The sequence below is a fragment of the Lampetra planeri genome, chromosome 47, assembly GCF_965212315.1.
Source record: "Lampetra planeri chromosome 47, kcLamPlan1.2.h2, whole genome shotgun sequence".
In the NCBI taxonomy this organism is placed as follows: Eukaryota; Metazoa; Chordata; class Hyperoartia; order Petromyzontiformes; family Petromyzontidae; genus Lampetra; species Lampetra planeri.
The window spans coordinates 2,764,160-2,779,572 of record NC_136153.1 but is presented as its reverse complement, the minus strand read 5'-3'; the positions used below and the strand labels follow the sequence as shown (position 1 = coordinate 2,779,572).

General features: G+C 56.2%; 2 protein-coding genes across 2 annotated transcripts; both read left to right on the top strand.

Annotated features, from left to right (window-relative positions):
* The first annotated feature begins 183 nt into the window (after positions 1-183).
* Positions 184-3,315, top strand: LSM10 (LSM10, U7 small nuclear RNA associated). Its single transcript, XM_078615435.1, has 2 exons — positions 184-248; positions 2,708-3,315. The coding sequence occupies exon 2, from the start codon at positions 2,770-2,772 to the stop codon at positions 3,130-3,132; it is 363 nt and encodes a 120-aa protein (XP_078471561.1). The 5' UTR covers positions 184-248; positions 2,708-2,769; the 3' UTR covers positions 3,133-3,315.
* Positions 3,316-7,671: 4,356 nt separating this feature from the next.
* LOC144733441 (uncharacterized) lies at positions 7,672-12,383 on the top strand. Its single transcript, XM_078615350.1, has 5 exons — positions 7,672-7,809; positions 8,836-8,913; positions 9,678-10,166; positions 10,916-10,996; positions 12,321-12,383. Exons 3-5 carry the CDS (start codon positions 9,711-9,713, stop codon positions 12,381-12,383), a joined length of 600 nt encoding a protein of 199 aa, XP_078471476.1. The 5' UTR covers positions 7,672-7,809; positions 8,836-8,913; positions 9,678-9,710.
* The last annotated feature ends 3,030 nt before the right edge of the window (positions 12,384-15,413 follow it).

Sequence of the window (15,413 nt, the reverse complement as noted above, 5' to 3'; positions counted from 1 at the left end):
GGGGAGGGGGGGGTGCCAGCGTTCTGCTCGCTGATTGGGCCGCGCGGTGCTGACGTCACGAGGCCTCGCGCTGTGATTGGCTGCGAGGGCATTTTTTTACGCGGGAGATGCCGCAAGTGGCGGGAAGTGAGCAGCACTTCCGGGTCTCGTCTCGCTTCAAATCAGCATCGGCGGAGCAGCAGCAGCAGCAGCAGCAAAGACTACGACAACCACCACCACCACCATCATCATCATCATCAGCTGCTGCTGTAAGTACTAGGATATCATCAGCAGCAATAACGATCCCAGCGTCCTCGGCACGGAAGAAAGTCGCAGCAGAAACTGTCGGAACTTTTAAAGTATTTTGTCAATGTTTACGAAGCATTATATTTGAGGGGTTGATGTTGTTGGTGCTGCGTCATGCGTGTGTGTGTCCCTTTGTGTGTCCGTGTCGTCGAGTCCGCTTCTATCTCTCAGAATCAGAATAATTATTTGTCCTGGAGAAATACGGCGAGTTGTGAAGCTCCTTTTCACGGATGTTCAGTGCGGGTCCGACCGTTACAACAACAAGCTCCCCCCTTCGTGTGGCTGTCCCTGTGTCTTTGTGTACTCTATGGTTGTACTATCGTATGGTTGTAGTCTTGAATGGTTGTACTCTTGAATGGTTGTACTCGTGGGTGGGAGCGGTGGCGCAGTGTTATGTCTGAACTTTTTTCGCACCGTACGTAGCTAACCGTGCTAATCGTTGGTGTGTGGGGGGAAGGACAAACCAAAACACAGCCGTTCTAAAGAGTTGCGTTTTCAGTGGTTTAACCACGCGGCCAACATCAGTAGCGAGTGATATCTGAGCAGGTCCTGGGCCTCCCGTAGGTTGACTCGGCCTAAACATCAGCAGTGGTGGGGAGACAAAAGGCAGCTTGGCTCGGCGTGGTGTTGGCCATCCACCCCCTCGTGTACGCTCCCAACCTGCATCGGCGCTAACAGCCCTTGAACCAAAACGGCAGCCTGTTAAAGTCTCTATCCCAGGGGATATTTTTGCTCGCCCGTGTGGTCTTTGCCTGGCCTGTGTCCGTCTGTGAGCTCACTAATTCACGATCTCTCTCTCTATGCATCGCATCCCTCGCCTCGTTCTCCGGCCTAACTCTCCAGCAATCCGTCCGTCGCAGGCCGTACAACGCAACCCCAGTGTGGCCATCTTCTATAATTAATTATGTTATCGGAATTTCTAGTATAGTGTTGTTAATGTCAGCTTTCAAGTTCGCTTAGGTTTTATTTCTAATTGCGAGTGTAGTTAAAATTTTTATGCACGGCGCTTTGAGATATTTTAAAATGACAGGCGCTCTCTAATCTATGTATTAGTCTCCACGACGCAAACAACGTCGTGCTGTTCGGCATAATTAAATGGGTTTACGGCGAAGCGGACCCATACCTCATGGAGAGGGTCCCTGCCAATTCTATTCTTGCGTGTGATGGCACCAGCAATGTTATAATTGTTTTTTTACACCCCTTTGTCTGGCAACAAAACTGACACCTTTTTTTACAAGGAGTCATGTTTGCATAGACCGCAATACTTGCAGTCGTAACGCAAACAAAAAACATAACTCTGATAATGATATGCACTGTCCTTGAAGTTGATTGGTCCACACCCGAGACGGCTTTCCTTAGAGCCTAGTCTCACATGGTGTTGGACCAGATGACGCCATCAGAGTATGAGAGCTCGGGGTAAGCATTTACACCATTGGAACCTCATTTTCCAGTAGAAAAACATGATAATTGTTTTTTTTATCCTTTTGTCTGGCAACAAAACAGTTTTGTTGCCAGACAAAAGGCTAAAAAAAACCTATTATCATATTTTTCTACTGGCAAATGAGGTTCCAACCAGCAATGTTGTTCAGGAGCTCCATACCAGTGTCTATGTTCAATTACTGCTTCTGGCCACCACGAGAGCGCTTCAGCTGAGAGAGTTCGTGTCGCTGTTGTTGAAACAGTGCGGACCACAGTGGTGTGTTCACTGCGGTCCGTAGTCTGGGTTGCATGACCACAGTCAAACGCCTGTTGCTTGTGTCTTTAACGTGTCTCAGTGGGTCTCTGTATCTCTACGAGTCTCTCTCTGGTCCATAGTCTGGGTTGCATGGCCACAGTCGAACGCCTGTTGCTTGTGTCTTGAGCCTGTCTCAATGTATCTCTACGAGTCTCTCTCTGGTCCATAGTCTGGATTGCATAGCCACAGTCGCACTTCTGGGGCTAGTGTCATTAATGCATCTGTGTGGTTCTCTGTGTTTATGGGCTCTACCACGTGGTCAATAGTCTGGGTTGCATGGCCACAATCGCACTACCGTGGCTTGTGGTTTTAATTTTCAATTTAATTTCCCTTGCCTCCTAAACATCTGGAAGGTCAACCGTATTGGTCCAGGTCTAGATTGACTGCTGATGAGACTCAATGTAAAACAAACTGGTTGACGTGTTGAACCAGCACTGGTGAAACCTGCCAGAAGGCCGTGTGGTTGATGGGATGTATACAAAATAATTTTATGTTGATCATAGCGCGGTCGTAACACCATCTTACTCGGAGTAAGAAGTGCCTGGGTTCGATTCCTGACGACTCATCAATCGGCTGTGTCGAGTAGCTGAGAATGCACGACACATTTTATCGTCCCGTGGAGCAGGAAACGAGGTGGGGGGAGGAGGCGGAGGAGGTGTGACGCGTCCACTTGTGTTCGTTTTGCAGGTTCCCCAACCCAGCTCTGCGCTCCCCCCGTCACCGGTCCCTCGCCCGCTCGCGCGCCGTCGATGGCCACCCCACGCGAGCGCGCCATCGCGCGCAACAGCCTCGTGTCGCTGCTGCAGGCGGTGTTGCACGGGGCGCACGCCGCCGTAGAGCTGCGCGACGAGACGCAGGTGCGAGGCCTCGTGCTCAACGTCGACGCCTTCATGAACGTGCGCCTGGCCGACGCCGAGCTCAAGGAGCGGCGCTCCGGCCGCGTGACGCGGCACGCGCAGGTGCTGGTGAGCGGCCGCAGCGTGCGCTACGTGCTGCTGCCCGACCGCGCCGACCCCGTCGCGGCGCTGGCCGCCCGCTTGCGGCGCGACGACGACGACGCGGCGAGGGCCAGGGGGCCGCGAGCCGGGCGCACGGAGTTCGCGCGGAAGTAGCCGAGGGGCTGCACGAGACGACGGCGCGTTGTGCGTCTCCCTTCACACACCCACCCACACCCACCCACACACCCCGTTGCCGATGTTGTTTACGTACCGCATTTGGCTGTTACTGCAGTGCGAACCGCTGCCCCACTGCTTTTTACTACCTAACTGCATGCAACTTGTAACCACGCGCAGAACCTTTCGCAACCACACAGAACCACGTGCAGAACCACACAGAACCACACACAAAACCATTCGCAACCACACACAGAACCACACACAGAACCATTCGCAACCACACACAGAACCACACACAGAACCATTCGCAACCACACACAGAACCACACACAGAACCATTCGCAACCACACACAGAACCACACACAGAACCATTCGCAACCACACACAGAACCACACACAGAACCATTCGCAACCACACACAGAACCACACACAGAACCATTCGCAACCACACACAGAACCATTCGCAACCACACACAGAACCACACACAGAACCACACACAGAACCATTCGCAACCACACACAGAACCACACACAGAACCATTCGCAACCACACACAGAACCACACACAGAACCACACACAGAACCATTCGCAACCACACACAGAACCACACACAGAACCATTCGCAACCACACACAGAACCACGCACAGAACCATTCGCAACCACGCGCAGAACCACACACAGAACCATTCGCAACCACACACAGAACCACGCACAGAACCATTCGCAACCACACACAGAACCACACACAGAACCATTCGCAACCACACACAGAACCACGCACAGAACCATTCGCAACCACGCGCAGAACCACACACAGAACCACACACAGAACCATTCGCAACCACACACAGAACCACGCACAGAACCATTCGCAACCACGCGCAGAACCACACACAGAACCATTCGCAACCACACGCAGAACCACGCACAGAACCATTCGCAACCACGCGCAGAACCACACAGAACCACACACAAAACCACGTGCAGCCACACACAGAACCACACAGAACCATTCGCAACCACACACAGAACCACGCACAGAACCACACGCAGAACCACGCACAGAACCACACACAGAACCACACGCAGAACCTTGCGCAGCGACGCACAGAACCATGCGAGCGTGTGAGCAATTCTCGTGAACGGAGTCGTGTTGCCATGACGATACGAAGTACGAAGATTCGCGAGTTTTAACAAAACTGAATGTGTTTTTTACCCCACTGCTCTTGTATAGTTTATCCGTGCTCTGCTGTACTGATGAATAAAGGTTGCGTCAACGTTGTTTACAATCATGGACACTGGCATACGTGGACTCGCACACACACAGATCCCCTCCCCTGTATGGCCTCTGACGGGCTGATGGTGCAAGTGCTGTTAGAGAGCACGCACGGATGAAGGCCGGCACGGATGAAGGCCGGCACGGCACACGAGGGGGATGGGTGGTCAACGCCACGCCCGGCTGCCTGGCTGCTCATTGCCGACGCGTCGTTCACACGGCAGCAGCCAATTGACAGCCACCGCCGTTCACCACCAAGCGGCGGTGACGTCACCACGGTGCTTGTGCCAGGATAGGTGCACCTTGAAGCCAAGGTGAGGTATGAATGATCACTACTGGCGGGAGGTCGCGGGACAGACCCAAGTGCCATGGGTTTACTGAGATGACTGATGGATGCATCATCGGTGCCCGCCCTCCCCCACTGTGTCAACTTGCTGTGCTTTAGCCACCCAGCGCTCCGCTCGTTGTTGTGAGCGTCGCTCCTCCGCCCTCCGTTGTTGTTGGAGGGCGACTGCCTCCAACTGCCCAGTAGCGTCCTTCACGAGCCTCCTCCACTGAGGCCGATCTTGACACCGCTGGTACCAGTCATCGGCAAGTCCACTCAGCTCCACGTCCTCCTGTACCACATCACTCCATCTCTTCTCTAGCCCGTGCCGCGCACGTTTAGCCCCCGCGGCGTGGCCAGGTGGAAGCTGCGCACACACGCACATACACACACGCACATAGACACACACGCACATATACACACACGCACATACACACACGCACATACACACACGCACATAGACACACACGCACATATACACACACGCACATACACACACGCACATACACACACGCACATAGACACACACGCACATAGACACACGCACATACACGCATATACACACCCACATACAACAACCGCCATTCGCCACTAAATGGCGGTGACGTCACCACGACGCTTGTGCCAGGCCATGTGCACCTTGAGGCCACGTGAAGTGTCTAACGCCCGCTGGGAGGAGGTCACGGGGCAGACCCAGCAGGTGCCACGGGTCGACTGACCGAGATGATTGGCTGATGCACCACCTGTGCCCCCTACTGTACCAACTTGCTGTGCTTTAGCCACATCCACACACGCCCACACGCATATACACACACATATACACACGCACACACACACATATACACACACATACACACGCACACACACGCATATACACACGCACACACACGCACATACACACACATACACACGCACACACACGCATATACACACGCACACACACGCACATACACACACATACACACGCACACACACGCATATACATACGCACACACACGCACACACACGCATATACACACGCACACACACGCACATACACACACATACACACGCACACACACGCATATACACACACATACACACGCACACACACGCATATACACACACATACACACGCACACACACGCACATACACACACATACACACGCACACACACGCATATACACACGCACACGCATATACACACGCACACACAGCAGAGTGGCTGTGTTTCTCAAACTCTGCCATGGCAACGGGAGTGAGAGAGTCTCGCAGCTCACGTCCCGATTCTCAGCCCTGCGGCGCCTTCAGCCGGAGCAGGGAGACTGCTGCCACTCTCTGCATCGCCTCGTTCGTACGTTACGTGCGTGTGTGTGTACACGTGTGTGTGTGTACACGTGTGTGTGTGTGTGTACACGTGTGTGTGTGTGTACACGTGTGTGTGTGAGCAGGGAGACTGCTGCCACTCTTCATCGCCTCGTTCGTACGTTACGTGCGTGTGTGTACACGTGTGTGTGTGTACACGTGTGTGTGTGCGTGTGTGTACACGTGTGTGTGTGTGTGTACACGCGTGTCTCTGCGTGTGTGTGTACACGTGTGTGTGTACACGTGTGTGTGTGAGCAGGGAGACTGCTGCGACTCTGCATCGCCGCGTTCGTACGTTACGTGCGTGTGTGTGTGTGTACACGCGTGTGTGTGTGTGTGTACACGCGTGTGTGTACACGTGTGTGTGTGTACACGTGTGTGTGTGTACACGCGTGTGTGTGTGTACACGCGTGTGTGTACACGCGTGTGTGTGTGTACACGTGTGTGTGTACACGTGTGTGTGTGTACACGTGTGTGTGTGTACACGCGTGTGTGTGTGTACACGCGTGTGTGTACACGCGTGTGTGTGTACACGCGTGTGTGTGTACACGTGTGTGTGTGTACACGCGTGTGTGTGTGTACACGCGTGTGTGTACACGCGTGTGTGTGTACACGCGTGTGTGTGTACACGTGTGTGTGTGTACACGCGTGTGTGTGTGTACACGCGTGTGTGTGTGTACACGCGTGTGTGTGTGTACACGCGTGTGTGTGTGTACACGCGTGTGTGTGTGTGGGGAGCGGTAGTGTAGCGGTTAGCGCGCTGCGCTATGAACCTGGCGACCCGGGTTCGGTTCCCGCTCACGGCCAACACCAGTGACGATTATCTGAACCGGTCCTGGGCCTTCCCTAGGTCGACTCAGCCTGAAATGAGCACCTGGTGCGGTGTGTAAACATCGCCACTGGGGAGACAAAGGCGGTCGGGGGTGGTGCTGGCCACCCACCCCCTCGTGTACCGTTCCGGCCTTCACAGGTGCTCGCCAACAGCACTTGCCCCAACAGTCTGTTAAGGCTACACGGGGGATCTTTGTGTGTGTACACGCGAGCGGCGCTCCTCCGCCCTCCGTCATTGCTGGAGGGCGACTGCGACAAATGGCCGAGCAGCCTCAACGTGCACCTAGCCTGGCACAAGCGCCGTGGCGACGTCACCGCTGTACCCCCCGCCCCTCCCTCTATAAGTGACTGCCCCCCCTCCCCAACCACACACAGACCTCGCTGCGTCATGGAACGGGGGCACGGGGGCTCGGGGAGAGGTCTTTGATCACCGCTCCTCCTCCCTCCCGATACGTTTCCATTCATTGGCTACCACAGCCTGATAAGCTCTCCCTTCCCCCCCTCTCCACCTCCCTTCAACTTGCTTATAAGGGATTACATCTTGAATCATTGCTTCACTTGATGCAGCTAATTCGGCTGTGACGGTCCCACCTGATGACGGAGACTTGTGTTGCCTCCGAAACGTCGTGAATTTTATTTTGTTTTGTTTTATTTTACTTTCATTAATTTTAATGTTTTTACCTACGTGACTTTACCGAAAAAACCTGAGAATATGAATCATTGCAGTCACGAAAGCTTCAAATCTAGAATCGGGGAGAGGTGTCCCCCTGCACGCGCGTCGACCCGGGTTTGGAGTCCAACCGGCGCGCCGCGGCTCTGCGGTAGGCGGCGCTGCGAGGCTGGGTGAGCCCGTGTCGCCGTGGCTGTCGGCACGCTCCGTCAGCCGCCTGCAGGTGAGTGCAGGGGGGCTCCACGACACACAAAGGTAAAGCTGCCCCCCCCCCCCCCCAAGTGATGTTAGCGAGCGGCACCTGTGAAGGCCGGCACGGCACACGAGGGGAGGTGGGTGGCCAGCACCACGCACGCGCACAGACGTGTGTCTGTGCAATAGGTGCTCGCTAACAGTTGCCAGTACCACGCCCGGCCGCCTTTGTCTCCCCAGTGGCGATGTTGACTAGACAAGGGCGGCTCAAGGTGCGGTATTCGTTACCGATGTTGGCTGTGGGCGGGAATCGTCTGGCAGTGCGCTAACCGCTGCGCCACCGCTCCTTCCTCGCCACTCAATCTCACAGGACAGGTCCCGAAGGGCAACTCAACTTTTAGACTCAAGTTGAGTTTGCAGTGGGCCGCGTTAACGAGAGTTTGCGATGCCCGCTCCAGAGACAGAGAGAGACCGAGCTGATTGATGATCATCGCTGTCATCATGAGTTTATGGCGATGTGGTGATGATGGTGCGCGCTGTGATGATGCTGATGGTGCGCGCTGTGATGCTGTTATGATGGTGATGGTGATGGTGTGCGCTGTGATGATGTGATGATGCTGATGGTGTGCGCTGTGATGATGGTGATGATGGTGATGGTGTGCGCTGCGCGCTGTGATGATGTGATGATGATGATGTGATGATGATGTGATGATGATGATGTGATGATGGTGATGTGATGATGGTGACGGTGTGCGCTGCGCACTGTGATGATGATGTGATGATGATGATGTGATGATGATGTGATGATGATGATGTGATGATGATGTGATGATGATGTGGTGATGATGATGTGATGATGATGTGATGATGCTGATGGTGTGCGCTGCGATGATGCTGACGCTGTGATGATGTGATGATGATGTGATGATGGTGATGATGGTTATGCTGGTGATGATGGTGATGATGCTGACGCTGTGATGATGTGATGATGATGTGATGATGGTGATGATGGTTATGCTGGTGATGATGGTGATGATGATGATGTGTGTGTGTGCAGGAGCGTGCGTGCGTGGACACGAGACGGAGCAGAGCCGCCACTCAACCCGTGCTGGATTCGGAGGAGGAATTCGCGCGTGTAAGAGCGGCGCAAAGACAAAGATCCCCCGTATAGCCTTAACGTGCTGTCGGGGCAAGTGCCGTTAGCGGGCGCGCCTCGTGTAGGAGTCGGCAGCCTTTAAAAGCCATCTCTTTGTTTTTGACCAAAGTATTTGGAGAGCACATCCACGTGTACACACAGACACAGCAGCGGGTATTCGGCAGGCGACAGGACGCATTCTGACTTGAAATATGAGGATGGAATAAACTGCGTCCATTTAGTTATACCCCCGCTCCCCGCTAAGTTATTCTTTAACACTCCAGTTGTACATTCTGTCGTCACCAAGCCATTCCACAGTGACCCATTCTCTGCTATATTTAAATCAATGATCTTTACGTTAAATTATGTTTTATATTTAAGTAACAAACACACACACACACACAAAACAAACGTCTTCCCGCAACAGGGAATCCAAAGAGCCCCCCACATGATAATTGGTTTTTTACCCTTCTATCTGGCATCAAAACTGACACCTTTTTTACAAGGAGTCATGTTTGCATAGATCACAATACCTGCAGCCATAATGCAAACAAAAAACATAACTCTGAAAATATATGCACTCTCCCAAAAAAAAGTGTCAGTTTTGTTGCCAGATAGAAGGGTAAAAAACCAATTATCATATGTTTTACTGGCAAATGAGGTTCCAATGGTGTAAAGCCCCCCACATGTTGTCGACTCCTGACCGAGTCGTCACCGCAGCCACTGGATGCCGCTACGCTCACCCCCCCACCCCCACCTTGCAGCAGGTGCGCGCTTACCTGGCGCACGAGGAGGTGATGCGCGTGCGGCGAGCGGAGCTGAGCTTGGCGCGCTGGGAGGAGCGCGCGCGGCGCGAGATGAGCGCGGGGCCCGGAACGCATCGAGAGATGAGAGCGGGGCCCGGCGAACAGCGGGTGTCTGGGTCGGGTCTGAGCGCACGGCAGGAGATGAGCGCGGGGCCCGGCGAACAGCGGGTGTCTGGGTCGGGCCTGAGCGCACGGCAGGAGATGAGCGCGGGGCCCGGCGAACAGCGGGTGTCTGGGTCGGGTCTGAGTGCACGGCAGGAGATGAGCGCGGGGCCCGGCGAACAGCGGGTGTCTGGGTCGGGTCTGAGTGCACGGCAGGAGATGAGCGCGGGGCCCGGCGAACAGCGGGTGTCTGGGTCGAGGCTGAGCCCCCGGCGGGAGTTGAGAGCTGGTCCCGGCCCGCAGCGGGAGCTGCACGCGCGCTACCTGGCGCACGTGGGCGAGAAGGTGCGCGGGATTGGCACGCCACGCGCACCTGCGCTCGACATTTACGCTGCGTGTTAGCGATGCGACACAGATCTCCCGTGTGGCCTCAACGGACTGCTGGGGGCAAGAGCTGTCACCACCATCATCACAGCGCACACCATCACATCATCACAGCATCACAGCGCGCACCATCAGCATCATCATCATCATCATCATCACATCATCACATCAGTCCACCATCACCCTCACATCATCATCACATCATCACATCAGCGCACCATCACCATCATCACAGCGCACACCATCATCACATCATCATCATCATCACATCATCACATCAGTCCACCATCACCATCACATCATCATCACATCATCATCACATCATCACATCATCACATCAGCCCACCATCACCATCATCACATCAGCGCACCATCATAGCGCGCACCACCACCTCATCACATCAGTGCACCATCATCATCACATCACGCGCCATCATCACCACATCGCCATGCACTCATGATGACAGCGATGATCATCAACAGTACAGTACACCCAGACCTGCTTTCGGGGTCAGGACATGTTTAAGACTAACGCCGGAATGACAGCCAAAGCGGAGATGGAGCGACGAAACCGGCTCATACGGAGGGGATCGATGGATTCCTACTTCGCAGGGCCGTGAGAGAGATAGCGATGGGCTAGGGGAGGGGGGACTTTATCCAGCAGTGCATCGATCATGGCTGACGATGTAAATCTTTGTTGATGCGGTCAGGGCTTCGTGTTCCTGGACTCGTTTGACCCCTGGGAGTACGACCCCTTCGCTCTGTCTCCGCGGGGACGCGCCGTGAAACAGGTGAGTACGTGGGATGGTGAGTGGACGAGTGAATGGGTGGGTGAGTGGGTAGCCGAGTGAGTGGATGGGTGAGCGATGTGCTAAGCGGGTTGGGCGAGTTGGTGAATGAGCGTCAGAGTTGGTGAGTGAGTGAGTTGGTGGGCGAGTGAGTGAGTGGGCCAGTTCGTGAGTTGGTGAGTGAGTGGGTGAGTTAGTGAGTGGACGAGTTGGTGAATTAATGGGCGAGTTAGCGAGTGAGTGGGCGAGTGAGTGAGTGGGCGAGTTTGTGAGTTGGTGAGTGAGTGGATGAGTAGGTGAATTAGTGGGCGAGTTGGTGAGTGAGTGGTGCGAGTTCATGGGTGAGTCGACCGGTAGGTGAGTGAATGGGCGAGCGAGTGAATGAGAGTGGACGAGTCGGCGAGAGGGCGGGTGGGTGAGTGAATTGGTGAGCGAGTGGGTGGGTTAGTGAGTGAGTGGACGAGTAGGTGAATTAGTGGGTGAGTGGGCGAGTTCGTGAGTTAGTCGACTGGTAGGTGAGTAAGTGGGCGAGCGAGTGAATGAGAGTGGACGAGTAGGCGAGAGGGCGGGTGGGTGAGTGAGTTGGTGGGCGAGTTGGTGGGTTAGTGAGTGAGTGGATGAGTAGGTGAATTAGTGGGCGAGCTGGTGAGTGAGTGGGTGAGTTGGTGAGTGAGTGGGCGAGTTCATGAGTGAGTCGACCGGTAGGTGAGTGAGTGGACGAGCGAGTGAATGAGAGTGGACGAGTCGGCGAGAGGGCGGGTGGGTGAGTGAGTTGGTGGGCGAGTTGGTGAGTTGGTGAGTGAGTTGGTGAGTGAGTGGGTTGAGTGAGTTGGTGAGTGAGTGGGCGAGTTCATGGGTGAGTCGACTGGTAGGTGAGTGAGTGGACGAGCGAGTGAATGAGAGTGGACGAGTCGGCGAGAGGGCGGGTGGGTGAGTGAGTTGGTGAGTGAGTGGGTGGGTTAGTGAGTGAGTGGACGAGTAGGTGAATTATTGGGTGAGTTGGTGAGTGAGTGGGTGAGCTCGTGAGTGAGTCGACTGGTAGGTGAGTGAGTGGACGAGCGAGTGAATGAGAGTGGACGAGTCGGCGAGAGGGCGGGTGGGTGAGTGAGTTGGTGAATGAGTGGGTGGGTTAGTGAGTGGACGAGTAGGTGAATTAGTGGGTGAGTTGGTGAGTGAGTGGGTGAGCTCGTGAGTGAGTCGACTGGTAGGTGAGTGAGTGGACGAGCGAGTGAATGAGAGTGGACGAGTCGGCGAGAGGGCGGGTGGGTGAGTGAGTTGGTGAGCTGGGTGAGTTTGCTGACCGCGCGTTCTCGTGTCTGCGCTGCAGAGATTTACAAGCGCGTGCCCGAGGCTGGGCCACGCGAGGCGCGGGGCCACGTGCAGCACCTGAGCACGCACCTGCACTCACCTGCACACACTTGCACTCACCTGCACTCACCCGAGCACTCACCTGCACTCACCTGCACTCACCTGCACGCACCTGCACACACCTGCACGCACCTGAGCACGCACCTGCACTCACCTGCACGCACCTGCACGCACCTGCACGCACCTGCACTCACCCTCACGCACCTGCACGCACCTGCACGCACCTGAGCACGCACCTGCACTCACCTGCACGCACCTGCACTCACCTGCACGCACCTGCACGCACCTGCACGCACCTGAGCACGCACCTGAGCACGCACCTGAGCACGCACCTGCACGCACCTGCACGCACCTGAGCACGCACCTGCACTCACCTGCACTCACCTGCACTCACCTGCACGCACCTGCACGCACCTGAGCACGCACCTGAGCACGCACTTGAGCACGCACCTGCACGCACCTGCACGCACCTGCAGTCACCTGAGCACGCACCTGCACACCTCCCAAACCCACACGCACATCCACATAGCTGCACACCTATCCCGACACACATACAAAGATCCCCCGTGTAGTCTTTAACAGGCTGTTGGGGCAAGTGCTGTTAGCAAGCACTTATGAAGGCCGGGACGGCACTCGAGGGGCTGGGTGGCGACCGCCACGCCCGGCCGCCTTTGTCTCCCTAGTGGTGATGTTTACACACCGCACCAGGTATTCATTTGAGGCTGAGTCGACCTAGGGGAGGCCCAGGGCCGGTTCAGATAATCGTCACTGGTGTTGGCCATGAGCGGGAATCGAGCTCGGGTCGCTGGGTTCGTAGCGCAGCGCGCTAACCGCTGCGCCACCGCTCCAGCACTTGTCACCACACTGCAGGTCAGAATACACGCTCACCAACGCATTCACTCACAAACCCACTCACCCACCCACTCACTCACCTACCCACCCACTCACCCAGCCATTCACCCACCCACTCACCCACCCACTCACCCACCTACCCACCCACTCACCCAGCCACTCACCCAGCCACTCACTCACCCACTTACTCACCAAACTGCAGGTCAGAATACACGCTCACCCACGCACCCACTCACCCACGCGCCCACTCACTCACCACACTGGTCAGAATACATGCTCACCCACGCACCCACTCACACACCCACTCACTAACTCACCCACCCACTCACTCACCCACTCACCCACTCACTCACGCACCCACTCACTCACCCACTCACTCACTCACCCACTCACCCACCCACCCACTCACCCACTCACTCACCCACTCACTCACCCACCCACTCACACACCCACTCACTCACCCACCAACCCACCAACTCACCCACCCACTCACCCACCCACTCACCCACCCACTTACTCACCCACTCACCCAGCCACCCACCCACTCACTCACCCACTCACTCACCCACCTACCCACTCACTCACTCACCCACCCACTCACTCACCCACGCACCACTCACCCACCCACCCACTCACCCACCCACCCACTCACCACACTGCGGGGTCAGAATACACGCTCACCCACCCACCCACGCACCCACTCAGTCACACACCCACTCACACACCCACTCACACACCCACTCACTCACTCACCCACCCACTCACCCACCACACTGCAGGTCAGAATACACGATCGCCCACTCACCCACCCACTCACTCACCCACTCGCTCACCTCACCCACCTCACCCACCCACCCACCCACTCACCCACTCATCCACTCATCCACTCACCCACCCACTCACCCACGCACCCACCCACTCACCCACTCACTCACTCACCCACCCACCCACCCACTCACTCACTCACCCACCCACCCACTCACACACTCACTCACCCACTCACCCACGTACCCACTCACCCACTCACCCACCCACCCACTCACTCACCCACTCACCCACCTACCCACTCACTCACCCACACGCTCACCCACCCAACCACCCACCCACTCACACACTCACTCACCCACTCACCCACCTACCCACTCACTCACCCACCCACCCACTCACACACCCACTCGATCACCCACTTTACTACTCACTCACTCACGCACCCACTCACCCACCTACCCACTCACCCACTCACCCACCCACTCAGTCACCCACTCAATCAACCACCTACCCACTCACTCACTCACCCACCCACTCACACACCCACCCACCCACTCACACACCCACTCACTCACCCACCCACCCACGCACCCACCCACCCACTCACCCACTCACTCACCGCACTGCAGGTCAACCACTCACCCACCCACTCACCCACTCACTCACCACACTGCAGGTCACCCACTCACCCACCCACTCACCCACTCACTCACCACACTGCAGGTCAACCACTCACCCACCCACTCACCCACTCATTCACCACACTGCAGGTCACCCACTCACCCACCCACTCACCCACTCACTCACCACACTGCAGGTCACCCACTCACCCACCCACTCACCCACTCACTCACCACACTGTAGGTCACCCACTCACCCACCCACTCACTCACCACACTGTAGGTCACCCACTCACCCACCCACTCACTCACCACACTGCAGGTCACCCACTCACCCACCAACTCACCCACTCACTCACCACACTGCAGGTCACCCACTCACCCACTAACTCACCCACTCACTCACCGAACTGCAGGTCACCCACTCACCCACCCACTCACTCACCACACTGCAGGTCACCCACCCACTCACCGCACTGCAGGTCACCCACTCACTCACCCACTCACCCACCCACCCACTCACCCACTCACCCACTCACCCACCCATCCACTCACTCACCCACTCACCCACCACACTGCAGCTCACCCACTCACCCACCCACTCACCCACTCACCCACTCACCCACCCACTCACCCACCCACCCACTCACCCACCCACTCACCACACTGCAGCTCACCCACTCACCCACCCACTCACCCACTCACTCACCCGCTCACCCACCCACTCACCACTCACCCACCCACCCACTCACTCACCCACTCACCCACCCACCCACTCACACACTCACTCACTCACTCACCCACCCACCCAC